At 44.3% G+C, this 18044-nt stretch overlaps 3 protein-coding genes across 3 annotated transcripts; 1 reads left to right on the forward strand and 2 right to left on the reverse strand.

Moving 5' to 3' along the window:
* Window positions 1–5990: 5990 nt before the first annotated feature.
* LOC4325171 (hydroxyproline O-arabinosyltransferase NOD3) lies at window positions 5991–10628 on the forward strand. The gene is made up of 8 exons (XM_015772469.3): window positions 5991–6500; window positions 7113–7180; window positions 7438–7636; window positions 7808–7905; window positions 7998–8067; window positions 8186–8257; window positions 8407–8520; window positions 10145–10628. The coding sequence occupies exons 1-8, from the start codon at window positions 6069–6071 to the stop codon at window positions 10208–10210; spliced, it is 1119 nt and encodes a 372-aa protein (XP_015627955.1). The 5' UTR covers window positions 5991–6068; the 3' UTR covers window positions 10211–10628.
* A 487-nt stretch (window positions 10629–11115) lies between these two features.
* On the reverse strand, window positions 11116–12255 carry LOC107276383 (early nodulin-like protein 5). The gene is made up of 2 exons (XM_015781807.3): window positions 11897–12255; window positions 11116–11778 (listed from the first exon to the last, which is right to left on the reverse strand). The coding sequence occupies exons 1-2, from the start codon at window positions 12180–12182 to the stop codon at window positions 11390–11392; spliced, it is 675 nt and encodes a 224-aa protein (XP_015637293.2). The 5' UTR covers window positions 12183–12255; the 3' UTR covers window positions 11116–11389.
* An 891-nt stretch (window positions 12256–13146) lies between these two features.
* On the reverse strand, window positions 13147–17346 carry LOC9266469 (uncharacterized). The gene is made up of 7 exons (XM_015770877.3): window positions 16773–17346; window positions 15680–15733; window positions 15370–15579; window positions 14249–14388; window positions 14055–14152; window positions 13563–13687; window positions 13147–13472 (listed from the first exon to the last, which is right to left on the reverse strand). The coding sequence occupies exons 1-7, from the start codon at window positions 17289–17291 to the stop codon at window positions 13317–13319; spliced, it is 1302 nt and encodes a 433-aa protein (XP_015626363.1). The 5' UTR covers window positions 17292–17346; the 3' UTR covers window positions 13147–13316.
* Between the last annotated feature and the right edge of the window lie 698 nt (window positions 17347–18044).

Raw genomic sequence — 18044 nt, forward strand, 5'->3', positions numbered from 1 at the left:
TGATAAAAGACCAAAGGCGTAACTTCGATGGCGTTTTCATCTACACGGCTTGGGGCATCTGGATGCAAAGGAATGGTATAATCTTTAATGGGAAATACAATATTGTGCCTTAGGTTGTTGATTCCATCATAGACATGTGCAAGGAGTTCAATGCAGCCAAGTAACTTGGATGAGTTTCCAGCGCATCTTGTTATTAGTTGCTTTGCATTTTCTTAACTTATGTGCCTCCTCCCCTCTCCCTCCTCAATTGGTCTCTCCAGGGGACCCCCCAAAGCCTTGAGGCTATATGTTGTAAAAATTGTGTTTTCTCCCCCTACTTAATTGAAATTGGCAGAGCTCCTGCCCTTTCCTAAAAAATAATTATGAGGATAGATGTCAATATTCTGATATTTAATGTGCAGCCAATTGGTCGATTCCATTTGGGAGAAGAGAACTGATAATCTCAGCTTGAATTCAAACCGAAGAAATGTAGTAATTCCATATTTCTCTGAAGAAGACCATGCTTACTGCATGATGCTGTATCTAGAATCAATCAACAATCAATAATACAAAAAGTTTACTTGTCATGCACACAAATAAGCGAAAGCAATAGACCCATGCAACATACGAGAGGCACGCGCACAAGTTCCATCATGTGGTGTACGAATCCAACACGAGCGTGTTCCTGAGGAGGGTGAGCCCAAGCATGGCCGTCTCCAAGGCCGGCAAGACGAAGATGAGTGCGCGCTTCACCAACCTCTTCTTCCGCCGCCACTGCACAACATCAACTCTGCGTTGCACTCGCATCCTCCGATAGCGTTCCATTGCCGCCCTGCGCCGCGCTTGTATCCTCCGGTAGCGCTCTAGTAGCATGCACGCCTTGTGTGCCGCCGGATTGAGCGCCAAGTAGATGTCGCTGACCCTCTGGCACAATGGCCTCGCCTCCACGTACCCCGGCCACCAGAAGATGGATTCTAATTTCTTGGGTGGACCTCCACCCATTTTTGCATGTCAACTAAATGATTATGCAAAAATTTCAAAAAAAATGACAAGATAAATTAAACTCTAAAAATTGACACGCCTCCTTGACTCCCGTGTCACTCTCTGGGGCCACCCGGGAGGAGGATGACCTGACCCCGGCGCTTCTCCCCTCGCCACCATCGGCACCATCGGCGGTGGTGCTGGCGCTGTCCCCACCCACCTCCTCCCTGTTTCCTCCTCCCCCTTTCACCTTTTCCCTTTCTCTCTTCTCCCTTTTCCACCTTTTCTTCTCAGATCCAGTCCCAAGCAGTTGGCTTGTTGCCAATCTGGTAAATCCTCACCATCGTCACCGCTTTTCAACCTTGCCACCGCCGGAGTAGGTCACCGGAGGGTGCAGGTCCGCTGGGTTGGCGACGAGGCTTCCTCCTCAGTCCCCTTCCTAGAGATGGGCGGCATGGTGGGTCTCGCCTGGCTCCGGTAAGCAGCATAGCGGTGGTGATGTTGAAGGTGGTAGCGGCGGCAAGGCAGGATGGTGCAACGGTGGTTATGGTGCCGGTTGGCCGAGGGTGGTGACACCGTGATAGCGGAGGAGGTTGCCGATCAGCCGGGCGCTCCGATCAGCGAATGCCGGACGTGGTTAGCAGCGGCGGCGTTGGGTGAAGACAGGGGCTAGTCCTCCGTCCCTTCCTCCATCACTGGATGACTCGATGGGCTGCGATGATGGGGGCTAGCCCCCTATCCCTTCCTTTATCACGACGGTGCTGCGGACTTGGTGGTCAGCGTTGCTGGGTGGAGATGGAGCGAGTCCTCTATCCCCTCCTTTGTCACCGACGGACTTGGTGGGCGACAACGGAGTTGGGCAGAGACGGAGGCTAGTCCTCTAACTCCAGCAGAGATGGCGGTGGGCTGGTAGTCCAAGAGCGGAGGAGGATTCCGACGTCGACGGCGGCCCTATGGGCGGCGGGGCTTAGGAATCTGGCGAAGCATAAGCAAATGCTTTCAGCTAGTGTCTGGTCATCTAGTTCTGACCAGATGATGATGGATGAAGGTGGGCTACCCGGCAGCGAGTGGCATTACTTCACTTGAAGCTGATGAAGATGGCACTTAGTGGAGATTCGCAACGATAACACACTAGGGGCAGTGGCACTAGACGACTCCCTCTTGTCGGTTGTGGCCGTTTCAGGAGAGGACGATGTCAGGATGTAGGGATGTGTCGAGGTTGTAGGTTTTTCATTTTTTTGGTTGTGTTTTCTCCTCTTTATTGAGGTGTGAGTCTAAGTACTCTTCTATCCTTTTGGCTGTGTATATCCCTCGTGGATATAGAGGCTGGATTAATGAAAAACCATTATCTAAAAAAATATTCACGATTAAATTTATTATTTTTGTTACAACTTATAGAAGTTGAATTTGGAATTGTATATTTGTGAAGTGATATATTACATATTAATACATCTTGTCAATTTTTTTGAAATTTTTACATAATCATTTAATTGACATGCAAAAGATGGGTGAACGTCCACTCGAGTGTTTAAAACAGTTTCCCCGGCCACCGTTCTATCCCCATCATGTCTGCCTCAACCAGCTGTGAGGCTGTGTTAGCATCTACCGGATGGGAACTCATTCCCTCCGCACGGAAAACGGAGTGGTCCATTAGCGTGTGATTAATTAAGTATTAGCTAATTTTTTTAAAAAAATGGATTAATTTGATTTTTTAAGCAACTTTCGTATAGAAACTTTTTGCAAAAAATACATCGTTTAGCAATTCAAAATGTGTGCATGTGGAAAACAAGGAAGAGGGGTTGAGAAAAAGGGCTGCCGAACACAGCCTAATTGACATGACTAGCTCGCAGTAGTGGTAGTAGCGCGTCTTCTGGACGTAGCGGTTGTGGACGACTGACCGCACGCCGAAGCAGCTACGTGTTAGCAGGGGCGGAGGTAGAGTATTGGAGGGGGTGCCCAGGAACCCAGTCAAGAAAAATTTTTAGTTATACCTTACCGATTTTCATCATTTGTGCACCCTCTCAATACAAACTGAGACACCCACATCAGCTTAAACTTGATCTAAAATAGAGTAAATTAAGCCATTGACATTCTCTTTTATTTTGTTCTAGCTCCGCCCCTACATGTCAGGTGGCGGCTCACCCTGCCGGTGTGGTTGCGGACAGGGGCGGACACTGTATAGGGACATGGGGTACAGCTGTACCCCCAAATTTTTTTTGCAAAAAGAACAATATACATATGGTATATTTCATACATATACCAAAAGTGGGTTAAAATGAATATATCTGCACCTAAATTAGTACTTCAGTCCAATTAATACCTCACCCTCCATAGTCCATCCTGCACTTAATCACTGGCACGAACCAATGGCCATGACAACTACAAGGCAACAAGAAATTTATAGGCTAAATGTGACTTTAGGTTATAGAACCTTTAAAATTGCTGAATATTTTATCTATGGAGCCTTCAAAGAATTAAATTTTCTGAAAAAGTTTAATATGTTGAACCATCTAAATGTTATTGTGATGATTTGTCCATGGGCTTTTATATTTTGTACCCAGAATATTGCAACTAATTCTATATAAAATAAATAAGAAATATAACTTACATAAAAAAACTTGAATAATTAGTTAGTTAAATTCTTTGAAAACAACTTTTTTTTCTACATATTCATTGTAAAAACATAATGTCCCATTTTTCAAAAAAAAAAGTTCCGATCGAGTATAATTTTAATTTTATTAAGTATTTTGTAATTTTAATAATTTAATGTACACTATATTTACATAGGACTTTATTATTATTTTTGAGTGATATTTATTTTCTTAACTTCTACTCCATTCTCGAAATCCTGCGTCCGCCACTAGTTGCGGAGGCCGCGCTTAAGGATGCGGAACTCGAGCCGCCTGGGCGCGTTGCTAGAGGGCAACACGTACGATGTATCTCCGCGGCGTGACTGATGATTCATCACCCTCTGCACCGGAACGATCGAGCAATTCAACTCACCGGTAGGCTTTAGGCGGCGAGCTCAGAGCTGTGGCACGAGGACGTACGACTCCCCGAGCAATTCGATTCGGTGTAGACGGGATCGCCAACTTCGTTTTTATTCCAGGAGCACCCAGCGCTCGATTCTAGTTTGTTACCGTCGTGGCTTTTAGTGCACGCAGCAACAGGAGTCGGACTCAACCACGACACACAAGCTAACCACTGTAGGTCTAGCTCCGGTCGGGCACGAGTACGCACGTACGTGAAGGCAATACGGCCCAAATTTTTTTTTGTTGGAGAAAGCTAAACCAAAGGCAATTTGTGAGAAGAACTGCTACACGTGTTGACATGCATGCTGTTAAACCAAAACCCAAACGCGTAAGAGCAAGTTTATTAAACAGCCAACTAATAGATTCAAATCGTCTATAGTCAATCAAATAGCTTATTGATATAATAATTAGTTATAAATATATAATACACCATTAATATATGGTCCCACCTCTCATATATTTTGGAATCCATATTGCAGCTGGCTATAAAACTATAGCCCGTTTTTTTCTCTCTCATCTCTTATTTATTCCATTTATGCTTATAGCTAACTTGTAGCCTGCTATTGTACTTGCTCTAAGGCTTTGCATGTAGAAACTAGTAGATCCTATTAAAGTGAAGAACCTGGTTTAAATAGTTGAGGTTCTTCTATAGCCAGATTTGCGGTTAAAGAACACAAATTAAACTCAGCATATAGTTGATGGAGGCCAAATGGACCTTTTTTTATCCATTTGAGAAAACTAGAGGGGGGCCATGGCCCATTACAAAGTCCTGCCCATAATGGAATGCTATCACACATGCCGATATTTAGAATCAATCAATGTCACTTCACAATTCACCATTGATTGAGCTTACCAATGAAAGCTGACCTCCTCGAGCTTGATGTGGAGAGCGGCACCGACGAATATTGGATAGGAGTGTCATAGCGAAGCTCGGGGCCGGCTCGCTGTGGTAGCAAAGCTTGGGTAGGAGACGATGACAAAGGCCTCGTGGAGGAGAGCATTGAAGCATTGCAACTTGGCTTGTGGCATTTGGAAGGAAAGACTCCTAGATCACAAGCAGCCATCGACAAATCTAGATGGCATGGAGGGCTGATCCGCACCATGTCCATGTCCACAAAGCTCTGATCCATGTCCAGTTCCTCATCTGCTTGCGGCCACTCAAAAATCCTATCCGACCTTAGCCAAGAGGTCAGGCTCCAATCAAGCTTGTTGTTGCCCCACTTCTCTCGAGCTCAGTCAAACGGATGGGCCCCTAGTCAAGCTCGTCATTGATCCTGTCTTCCCCTCGTTTGTGGCAAGAGAGCAAAGGGAGGGAGGAGGAAGAAAAAGAAGGTAGGAGAGAGGTGGCATGTCGATGTAGGCTAGGTGGCGTAGCAGGAAATATGATTGGATCGAGAAGCTCGTTGGCTCCTTTATCCATCTTGCTTGTCGTATAATGTAACTTCTATATAGTAACTTATATGAATACCTTAAAAACACGTACTAGCGCACGGATTAGCGTTAAGCGCTTGTGTTCCCTTGTTATGAGTTTCACGCATCTAACAAATTTTGTCCCTCCCTACCACTAATCTTAAAACACATCCGGTTGTTGAAAAAATAATCTTAAAACACATCCGGCAGCTAAAAAAATCGAAGCCCCCACCACCAACCCTCCCCCCTCCAAAAAAAAAATAATAATAATAAACTCGACATTGCTCAGTGGGCCAAGTCAACTGGTGCACGGTGGCAGCACGCAGCTGCGTCAAACGCTACCACACGCCACTGGTTAGGTACAAACAAAATCCCGTTGACTCCCATCCCCCCAACATTCTCACCGGCGACCCCCTCACGACCCCGCTTCTAAATCCCACTGACAACTCGGCCCCACACATGGTAGGCCCGCGCTGTAACCTGTAAGTGTGTGCATCGTGTCTCACTCGTTAAAATCCACGCGTATTAATTACTAATTAGGAGGAGTATTAATGTATTATTACACGTAATACCCATTTTTCTTCTCCTGTTAATTATTCGCTTCCCTCGCAAGGGAGGAGGAGACGCGCCGCCCCTCGAATCCAAACCCCCAAAATTCCCAGAGAGATGAACGCGGCGGCGCGGAAGGCCGCCGCCGCGGCGCGGCTGCCGGCGGCGGTGCTGGTGGTGGTAGCGGTGGGGGCGTTCCTGATCTCCTACAACCTCCTGGCCATCGTGCTCCGGGGTGGCGGCGGCGCGGCCACCGGGGCGGGGAGGGAGAGGGACCCGGTGGTGGCGATGCCGGGGTGGATGCGGGCGGCTGGGTCGGCGGGCGGGGGGCGGCGGCGGCCGTTCCACGTGGCGCTCACGGCGACCGACGCCGCGTACAGCCGGTGGCAGTGCCGGGTGATGTACTACTGGTACAAGCGGATGCAGGCGCGGCCGGAGGGCGCCGACATGGGAGGCTTCACCCGCGTGCTCCACTCCGGGAAGCCCGACGCCCTCATGGGCGAGATCCCCACCTTCGTCGTCGACCCCCTCCCCGCCGGCAAGGACCATGTACGCAAGCGATCAAACCAAATTCTCTCTCTCTCTCTCGTTTCATCAGTTTTGTCTGTTGCGCAATGTGGGGGCAGTGGCATTGTGGTCCAGCAGGTGTTCAGAAGAACACATGTGCTTGTGAATTTTAGACGGGACTAAGTTTTTTTTTCCCCTTCATTTTTTGGATGAAAATGACCGCTTCTATGCAACTCTTAATGACAAACCGAATGTTCTTTTTTACAACATTATGATTTGAGAACAGCTTCCGGATAGATAGTGTCTGTGAATTTCGGCAAGAAGATTGCGTGAGAAGTGAACAGTCATGGCTTACTTTTCAATGGTACTTCACAGAACAATAATATCATAACTGAAGGTTTTCTTCAGTTTTCTGACCCACTTGTCTGAACTTATGCCTCCTTTTCTTGCCTTCCCATGTGGGTACTATTCTCTGTTCGGTTGTACATTGAATTTGCTTGTTGTGTTTGTGTGTGTGTGTTTTATGAGGATTTGTGGCGTGTTTTACTTTTGTACGCAACTATTTGCGCCGAAATCACTTTGCAGAGTATACATACATGATCAGTCAATTTGGTAACTGACCAAACTTTTTTTTTTGTTTTGAATTGTTTGCAGGGCTATGTCGTACTAAATAGGCCCTGGGCATTTGTACAGTGGCTGGAGAAAGCAAAGATTGAAGAAGAGTGAGTTAAAATTTATCTGCCATTTCGTTGAGTTACTTTATTTGTGGTTTTGACATTTAACCTTACTCTGATGGACACTTGGACGCATATCTAGAATCCCAACATGCATGATTTAACAACATGTGAATAGCTTAATTATTTTCTTGGTGTTGGGTTTTGAGATGAAGAACATTGTTGGCGTTGGTAATTTATTTGTGCTAAAATAATGTGGATGTTCTGATGTGTTTTCAATTTTCTGTTTTGTTGAAACATGGCAGATACATATTGATGGCAGAACCAGATCATATATTTGTGAGACCTTTACCAAATTTAGCCCGCGATGATCCAGCAGCATTCCCTTTCTTTTACATTACACCATCAGAACATGAAAGTGTTCTCAGGAAATATTATCCTAAAGAAAGAGGCCCTGTCACAAATATCGACCCTATTGGGAATTCCCCTGTAATCATTAAGAAGGTAACACATATTGCAGAATTGACGTGGTATACCTTGAAGTCTCATGCATGAGGAGTATTTCCTTGGATTTTATTTTTACATTACTTACATGCCAGTTGCTAGTTATTAATGTTTTGAATTGATGAGCTTCAATTTTTAACTCTATCCCTTATCATCTGAGGAAACTTTTAGATACAACTTGAGAAGATTGCCCCTACATGGATGAATGTATCGATTCAAATGAAAGAAGATCAGGAGACAGATAAAGCTTTTGGATGGGTCTTGGAAATGTGAGAATTACGCTTGTGTATATTTTCATAATGCATTTACTTGCTTGTTACATTGTTATGATTCCAGGTTCTTGTTTTTACTTGACTTCTAGGTATGCATATGCTGTTGCTAGTGCACTCCATGGGGTTCAACATATCCTTCGAAAAGATTTCATGATTCAGGTGCTCTACTTGTTTATGTTTTTTTGTCAATGCTTGACAACAGACTTGCCTGACTTCAGAGTAGTTGTGTTGAGTTTCATGATGAGAGTGCTATTGATGGTCCAGTAAAAATTTGCAGCCACCTTTTGATACCAAACTTGGGAATACATTTATTATCCACTTCACTTACGGATGTGACTATACACTCAAGGTATTGAAATCCCAGATCTGTGATGTTTTTCTACAGATATAAATATTCATCGGAAGCTAAAATTTCTGAGGCGATAAAGTAAAGAAGTCACTATTGTTTTTGTTTTGCTAACATAATGTAATTGACATTACACTGGCAAATGATTTCAGGGTGTACTAACCTATGGAAAAATTGGTGAATGGAGATTTGACAAGAGAGCATACCAAGACAGGCCACCGCCACGAAATCTTACATTGCCCCCTCCAGGAGTACCAGAAAGTGTGGTATGTTTACTAGCAAATTAATTTGTAAAATACAAAATTTTCATTATGTCGTAAAAGAAATATTGTAACCTTTAAGATGTTAAGGTGTTATTAGTGTCTTGTATTTTTTAGTATAATATAGTCTTGCTAGTACAAAACACAACGTTTTATTTTTGCTAGACAGAAAAATATTTTTTCTCATTTAAATTAATTCAGATGCCATGTTAATACACTAGAGCAATGCTTCACTGGCACTGTTTTATTATATAACTCAATTGTTATCTGTATAATTTCCTCCTTAACCCAATTATTTGTAAGATATTGTAATTGGCATAATTTTGATTTATATGATTGATTGCATGATGGTCTTGGCATAAATTGTCCTTTTGCTTGGGCTTAGAAGTCAGAGTGGTTTGCCATCTTTTTCCTTTCAAGTGCCACTTTGAGTCCATTGATGGTGGCATCCACTCTGGAAGTTTGAATACATAATTAAGTTGCTTACACAATGCTGGCACATTGCCATCATCAGCAAATACTAAACTATGTGATTCCCGTGTCAAGTTCATCACCCAATTTTCTCTCTTCCTTTCCAACATGATCATTAACTACTTGTTAGCTAGATTTCTTAGCTTATATGCTTACATCTGAGTACTGCACAAATTTTAAAGCACAACAGTACCCAGCTAGTAAATTGTTACATAAGGAGTATTAGTATATCACATATGAACCATGTGTTTTTTTCATGTACGGTGGGTTCATGTGGCTTGGAATTGTCCTTTTACCTAACAAATTGTTGTTAGCATTACTTTATTTATGCCAATCCTGAATAATTGTGTGAACAGAACAATAGGAGAAGTGCATAATGATAACTATTGGACTGGCCATATGGCTTACCTGAATAATGTTATACATAATCTAGGATGTAGGAAAATATGGTAGGGAAGTTATCTATGCATTAGAGTCAATCGATGTCTAACTTTAGTACTCCTACATAAATTCATGATACAATTCAAACACTGCAAAGATGAGTATCCAATATACTAAGAAAACTTCTCAGCAGCACCCTCAAAACCCCAGTTTACCCCATTCGTACCAGATCCTGTCTGGCACTGACAATTAAATACAAGGCCCTGCAAAAACTGTGTATGCCAAATGAATGTGTCCCAGGGTCTACAGAAAATGTGCTACTGGTGCAGCTTCCGAAATTCACCTTTATTAAACTGGGCGAAGATGAGAAGTGTTCCAAAGGAATGCAATATATGTTCCGCAGCAAAACTGCAAAATGTACATATCTTTTAGTTGTTTAAGATGTTCTGCGGATTCTGATAGAAAATATCCAGAAAATAGATGCTTCATGCATTTTTTTAATTTTTCTAAGTTGTCTGCTGACATTTGTTTGATTTATTCCATGGTCAAGTTGGGTTTCTGGCTCAGATTTTTTAGTTGATATTCTTGAATTTACAAATGCTACTCCCAGTAGCTGGCGTTGTTCCTATAAAAAAGAATAGCTAAAATGGTGTTGCACTAACAAGGGTTAATATCATGCTTGTGAAATTGTACCATTATCCTGTTTGCGAAAAGTCTCTGAGAATTCAGGTTTCATGCTTTTATTTTTAGCCATAACCTATATATTTTCTTAATGCAGGTTACACTTGTAAAGATGGTAAACGAGGCTACCGCAAACCTTCCAGGGTGGGATGATGGAAGATAGACTATGACGACAAATGTTGCTGATTAGTGATTACTCATTCTGATAGCTGCCCCATTCCTCTCTATTCAGGGGCAATACACCATAAATGATAGAAATCGATAGTTTTCCCAGTATACTTACAGAAAGAAAACAAGATAGCAGCCCAAAAGTTTTTTTGATGAAATTATATCGAAATGCTACTAGTATAAACACCTAAAGTATAGTTATGCCAGTAAAATGGTGATTGCACCTCTGACATCTCTATAGAGTTACTGAGCATATGTTGATCTGTTGTCCAATTGTTTGTTCGAACTATACCGCTGTGTAAATAGTGAACTGTAGCTTATTGGCATGCAAACAATGTTTGCGAATGCCAAAGTTAAATATCGCCTATATAATGTCAATAAAATACAATGGTTTAGTCGTTCGTTTTGCAAAATAACTTTGCAAATTGCCTGAATGAGCCACACATATTGCTTATTGTTTTTGGTTGCCGCTTGTGACTTGTGTCCGAATTCTATTTTAACTCGATGACTCCAAGACACATGCTTGTGTGCATCTGGACTGATAGGAGCATTCCTTCGTAGATCATACGTTCATACGTTGGTCGCGTTTACATTGGACATTCGAATGGCCTGATCTCTATTTTTTGAAAGATTTTTATTGGATTTAGGTTAAATCGAAAATCTCTATTTCACACACACAAAAAGAAGTTTAGTTGGCTAGGGCGACAACGAAGTCCATCGGGACTGAAGAGGTCAAGAAGATGAACTGCCTTTATGTGGATCTGAACCGTCCAGTGGATTAGATCCAACACAGTTACTTTAGAACAATCCATGCATATTGGCTAAACTTTTTGCAAAATTCAAATCATGCTCCGGGTGAGTTCAAATCACGTAGATTGATCCATTTATGACGAATGTATCAAACCAACTTGAACAAATAACATTAGAATTAGATACTGCTAAAACACGCATCCTCTGTATCCCTTCCCTTGGAGAGGATCAAAGAGGCAACCAGCGAAAGGAATACACAATGCAAACAATTATATTTGTCTTACACGGCATGATTAAGCAGTAATAATACCTACTTAAATGCTGGACACAATCTAATTAATCAAGTTGTTACTAACGACAGATAAACATCAAACCAAGCAGCCTAAATGAAGATTAGCCAATGAACTACTTGCAAGCGAACTGATCACTGAAGCAGCAGGACGAGGCCGGCGAGAACACCCATCGCCGCCGCGGCGACGGCGGCGCCGGCGCCGCCGGCGGCAACCGCGGCGGCTCCGGACGACGCGCCGGGGCCGGAGGCAGAGGCGCCAGGATGCGAGGTCGCCGCCGCCGCGGCCGACGGCGCGGGGGCCGGGGCTCCAGGCGCCGGGTGCACCATGACGCGCACGATGAGCCTCTGGCCGCCGTCGCAGTGCCCCGGCGCGCCGCTGATGAAGCAGAAGAAGCCCGGGCGGCCGAGCGGCACGGTGGTGGCGCCGCCGGCGAACCTGGCCACCGGCTCCGTCGCGTTGCAGCCGTCGAACGCCTCCCGGTCGACGACGAGCACCGAGTCGCCGCCGCCGTACCTGAAGTCTGCAAGCACACGGATCCAAGAACTCGCCGTGAATCCATCATCCACATCCTGCAACAGACAGCGGCGAGGTCCGCAGGCGGCGGCAATGGCGAGACGAGTGGAAGCAAAGCTACTCACAGAGCGAGTCGCCGACGTGGAAGCGGTTGTTCATCGCCCACCAGGTGTAGCTGGTGTTGGCGTCCGGGACGCGCCACCCGCGCGGCCCGCCGACGTGGAACACCAGCCCCGGCGTCGCCGTCGCCGACGCCGTCGCCGCGACCGCCACGACGACGCCGCCAGCGCCAGGAGCGCCGCCGCCGCAGAGGAGGAAGAGGAGGGCGGAGGCGGCGAGGAGCAGAGCCTGCCGCCGCCGCGGCTGGTCGTCGCGAGGCCTTGCTGCCGTCGCCATCATCGGCGGCGCCATGGATGGCACGATCGATCGAGCGACGCTTGGGTGGTGAGGTGAGGTTGAAACTGCAGAGCGATGTGTGTGTGTGTGTGCGGGTGAGGGGGTGGGGTTTATATATATAAGATGCGGGTCGTGGGGTAATTAGTAGTAGTAATAATTTGTTTGCCGCGGTTAATTAAATTTGTTTGACCGCGGGGGCGCGCTTCGGGGGTTGGGGGAGGGTGGGGAAAGTCGGGGAGACGTGGCCACGTGGCGGAGTTTGATTGGAGGAAGTGGGGTGACGACGTGGTTTTGACACTTTGACTGCCGTTACGTTGGATGGCCCATGAAATGCAAGCCCGTAATACTAGGAGCGGTTCATCTCCAGGCACACACGCGGACACGCGTAAAAAAAAAGTACTCAGGAACTTTTACAGTTTTCAGGCAAAATCTGAATGCTGCAATCCATGCTAGGGCCCTGAGTTTCGTAGGATTTAAATCCTATAAGAAATTTTCTTTTTTGGTCATTTGATATAAAGATTGAAGTTTTTCAAATCATATAAATTCATATCGAATGGCTCGTTATCTGTATATTTTAGAGGAAACTTAGCTAGAGCTTCAATCTCTTGAAAAATTTCTTTTGAGTCCATCTCTTTTATTCGATTTCTGTGTTTTTCCTGTTATTCAATTAAACGGTTATTTCTATAAAATAACATTTGTATTTTGCAATCATCTATTTTACATTTACATTTCTATTAGAATCATATCTTTTTTCTATTTCTCTATTTTTTTCGTCCATGTTTTTCCATTCGTGTGATTCAACCTAAATCCTCCTGTTTGCATAAATTTTCATGGATTGCAACCAGGTACGGGCTCGTGGAAACACGTCGGTGGGCCTGGTGCACGAAATGCGGCAGCCAGTTTGCATCTGTTGATCATAGTTGGTACTCCAGTTTGATTATTACCACCTTCTGTAATTCATTTACAATTGCGGAGCGAATTTAGAAAGCATTATAACCATTAGAGGGAAGAGATGGTAGCATCATCATGATTCATGAGCTCACTTCATCCAGTACAAATGATTGCGAAAATGCCATCGAAATTATATGTACAAGCTCGTGTTGTTTCAGTAAAACCGTATACACATGTAACGCATCGTCCTATCTAATTCTACCACGGCTCGGAGTTCTTCGTCCAGTAACTCGTGGCAGGTGATCTGCGGCTGCTCCAGCCATCCTCTGCTAAAATCAAGCTTACCCGCGCTCTCAGGGTGTTCACCGCTTCGTCCTCCATGATCTCCAGCGGATTGTTCCAATGCTGCCCAGCCTTGGAGTGAAACAAATAGAGCGACATTTAGAGGTGCTGTGATTTCAACAATGATCGATCGAACGTACCGCATTTGAAGATGTATTATACCACTGCGGTTTGGTATGATGCCAAGTATTGCAGGCAGTCTTCATAGTACCCACAGTGGTAGAGAAGGGCGGCATAATCCCTCAGTTCACGGGGATCGTGGTTCAGTAGGATAAGTCGTTCACATGCTGCCATGAAGATGAAAGGTACGAATCTCTGGTTAGGAACTGCTGAAATGCCAAGCAAGTATTTTGCAGGAATTGCAGGAACACAGAGTTAGTGCAAAACAACGTTAGGCAAAACAATGACCAATTATATGGTACCCAAATTATTACGGCCTTAAAGGAGAAGGATCACACATTTAGGAAGTGGATGAGGTGCCAAAAAATAGATAGGTGACTTGTAACCAAAATCGCGAATGACTTGCAGTGTGTTATATACAACTCCCAGATTATGGTTGAAACATTAAACTTCTCATTTAGGAGATGCTATGGTAGTGCATCATATGTAAAATAACCAACTGTTCACTATTAAAACAGAAAAAAGGTGTTCTACCTGCTAAAGCACGCCGCATATCACCAAACCGGACATTAGTCCATACTCCACGCATCAACCTATGTTGAGCAGCTTTTGCAGCAGCCATCTCTATGGTACTGTCAATGGTTGCATGTCACTGTTATCATGCACTCCAGATAATATATGACAACAACAAAAAATACTTTGCTATGCAAGTCATGTTTAGAACAAACCTTATATTGCCATGTGGCGTTGTTTGATTATCACCTACATTACCAGGGCCATGTTGGTTTGCAGAAACAGCATTTAAAAATAAGCTACCAGACTGGTTGGACTGGAAAGGCCAAAATGTATTCTTCAGAGTTTTCAAAATCTGAAAAGGATAAGTCAAAGTAAGCGAAAAATGTTTTCTCATCAGAAAAAATTAACGGTCGAAGTCTCATAGCACCACCTTCAACAGAACACAGACCAAAAACATTAACTAATATAAAGAGCAGGAGCGACATGTCTGACAAAAAGAAGGAAACTATTAATGCTACATTCTAAAGTGCAGATGAAACCTTCAACAGTATATATCTACCTATACAACTCCAAATCCAAGATATTTTGGTTTAGTTCCAGATAAAATTACAAGTTGACTTGCAGAGATGTTGAATTATGCTTGGATCAGGTGGCACTTCCAAAATCGTTATGCTCCGGTACTTAGGACTACTTGATGACCAAGAAGGTGTACACTGAACTGTAAGGTCTCAAGCATGGCAGGGAGAAACAAATTCCCGGAGGACAAGAAGTAATTGACAAGTGTACCGTGTACAAAGCATGCACAAACCCATGGAAGTACTTATGGCAACCACCTGAAAAGCTATAAACTACAAAACTCCCTTCTTTATTTCTGAAAGGACTTATACAGACAACCAAAGAACAATTATAAAAGGTTTTAGGCCTGTTCATAAGTGTTGTACTTGTATGTATAAACAAATGACCATAAATTCATGTCTGTACTTATGGAAATTAGTAGGAAATTCGTTCAAAAATAATTGACAGGAAATTGCATATGGAAATTTTCAAGCAGGAATCCAATTCAAGTCTTGTTCAGTAATCTGATGCATAAATGCAAACAATCTTTTTGCTGGTAAAGGTACTTGAGGAAATGGTTCCCCTGAAGCAAGCTAGAACAACATGAAAATTCCCTGCTGTAGGAAAGTTGTTGAGATTGCCACTATGGCTGGCGTGCTCCTATGAATTGGTAATTGGTGGTAAATGCTACCAGATATACAAATAGCATGTAGCAGACAAAAAACATATTTACAGTTAAAAATGGAACATGGGTACTGAGGATAGAAAAAATACACACCTCAACCAAAAGTGACTTTGATGTCATAATATGCGGTTCATCGCCCAACTTGCTTTTGTGTTTGTCATAACCCCTAGGCAGACTGTTGAGATCATGTGGAAAGAAAATCTCCACATTGAATTCCAGTAAGCCATACAATCGTAGCATCTTCAGTATCTCGGAGTATATCAACGAGAGCATTAGAGCTGATCCCAACCGGCACGTCAGAACCTGGCCACCGTACAAATCAACACAAATTTAGATGAATCACATACAAGTAAGTCAGAAGAGAATACACATACAACACGGACAAGGTACAGTAAGGCTTTACCGAGTGAAGATATATTGCCCGCCCATCTGACGATCCATTTTTTCTCCGAAACCCCTGAATCGAAAGTCACATAATAACGTATTTAGCACATCAATTCACTGTACGATTAGAGGGTACAGCAAGAAATTCTTCAGGATTTTATATCAAGGAATCGAACTAACAGAGTGAGCCTGAAGTCAAACGATTGAAAGAAGAATGAGAGATTCTCCGGTGCTTGGAAGTTATCTAGTCCATTGATCAATTAAAATCTAACGGTATACAAACAAAGGTACGTTAGGAAAGGTAGCAAAAAAGTGGGACAGGTACTTAATTTGTAGATTAGGTGGAAGGTTAAATAGGTAATTGTGTGCCTCTTATCAAATTAAATTAGATAACTGAGAGAAGGCAAATCACGGTGTATGTATTTTTTTCTTTTGATAGTATGCTATACTATGTTGTGCCACTACATTCCAAAATTTCACGTCCGTTGATTGTGGGGGAAAAGTGCACTTAAACGTGTGAATGCTTAAAACTTTCACAAGAAAAAAAAAAAAGGTGAACACATGTAGATTGTGTAACGGGCGATAAATACCAGTTGATTATCTAGTATAGTCAAACAATACTAAATTGTTGTTTTATAGGAAACACAAGTTGGTTGATGCGTATTTTATTATTGTAAAGAAAAGAACAACGTATTTAATACACTGATCATGCATAATTAATGATAAACTAAGTAATTAATCAATAATTGTGTATTTCCCTTCAATCTATACGATCAGATTCTAGTATTGTTCCCAGATAAAGAAAATATTCTCATATCAATTTGTCATGCCTTATGCTCACTCGAAATGGGAACAAATTAACGATCAATTTCATCCATGAGCCGGAGATGCAGGTTAATTTAATTTAGGTGAGCAACGGATGCCTGAAAAGTAGATGGACAGTTATGGCTAAGAGCTATTACTAAACTACCCATGTTTTTATAATTTTATTTACAAAATATTATCATTGAATCAACGGTGCGTATTTACTAGAAAGGGAGGTACCCATGGTACCTCTCAAGCACACTAAAAGACCTCAAGAAGAATATGTGCTTGTGCGAAATGATTTGTACCTTGTGGACGTAGAGGTAGCGGTCGAGGTGGTCGAGGAAGACCTGGGGCGGCGCGCCGGCGGGCGGGAGGTAGCCGTCGGCGAGGAAGCCGGTGGAGAGGTCGTCGAGGCGGGAGACGAAGGCCTCGACGGGGAGCGGCACGGAGGAGTGGGAGACGAGCGAGTCGTCCTCGGCGGCGACGCAGAGCGCGGCGCGGGCGAGGTCCGCGCCGCGGCTGATGGCGATGCTGGTCTCGGCGTCCAGCCGCGTCAGCCTCCCGACCTGCTTCGCGAACCCCTCCCTCGCCGCCCTCGCGTGCTCGGTCGACACCCCCGCCCCCTCGAGCGAGTCGTGCAGCACCATCCGCGCCGGCCGCCCTCCGCCGCCGCCGTCGCCGGACGCGTCCCCGCCCGCGCAGGCCCGGAAGGCGGAGGACGACGAGGAGGAGGCGCTCCCCCGCCGCCATCGCCCCCGCCGGTGCCGCGGCGGCACGGGGGAGGGCGAGCAGGGGGAAGGGACCCAGACCGCCGCGCAGCTCATGGCTCCGGTGGATCGGTCGGAGAGCAGCCGCGCGGTGAGGGCGGCGGCGAGTTACGAGGCGCGGTGAGACGGCGACACGACGCTAATATCTCGAACTGCACAAGATTTTTATTTTCTTTTTCGTATCTCTTCTTCTTCTCTTTTTTTTTTCTTTTTCTGAAAGGGATTTTTTTTCGTAACTCTTAGTGATTATAGAGATGAGAGCTTTTACAGTGCTTGGAGGTATCCTAAGTACCTCCCCTGCTATTAAACATCCACCATTGATCTGTTAAAGGGTAGTTTATAGAGATAGAAATTAACATTACATGGTAGTTTAGTAATTGTTAAATTTTTTTATCAATTATCAACTGGAGAAACTTCTCTCCTAACTGTTTTTTTTCTCTCCACATAATCTTTACATAGCCATCTGTCGCTAGTTGTCGCCGTAGTTATTAGGACCGGACCGGACATCGAACCGGTCGAAACCTCGGTTCACGGTTTGATTGGTTCAACCGCCGGCCCAAGACGGTTTAAATAAACTGAGATATATAGTCCAATCACACAAGCATGCATAGCTCAGTGGTGGGGTTTCTTGAGTCTAAAGGGGAGGTTTCGAACCCCTCTGCCCATATTTTTCTCCTATTTTCTTCCATCCCCCCACGCTCCCCCATGGTTTCAGCCTGCACTGGCACTTTCTCACCCACGTGTGGCCGGTCTTTAGCGGTTTATCTGCTCGGTTTTTCACCGGTTCTGGCTAAAAACCGGCGGTTCAAT

This window comes from Oryza sativa, chromosome 1 (assembly GCF_034140825.1).
Source record: "Oryza sativa Japonica Group chromosome 1, ASM3414082v1".
Taxonomy (NCBI): Eukaryota; Viridiplantae; Streptophyta; class Magnoliopsida; order Poales; family Poaceae; genus Oryza; species Oryza sativa.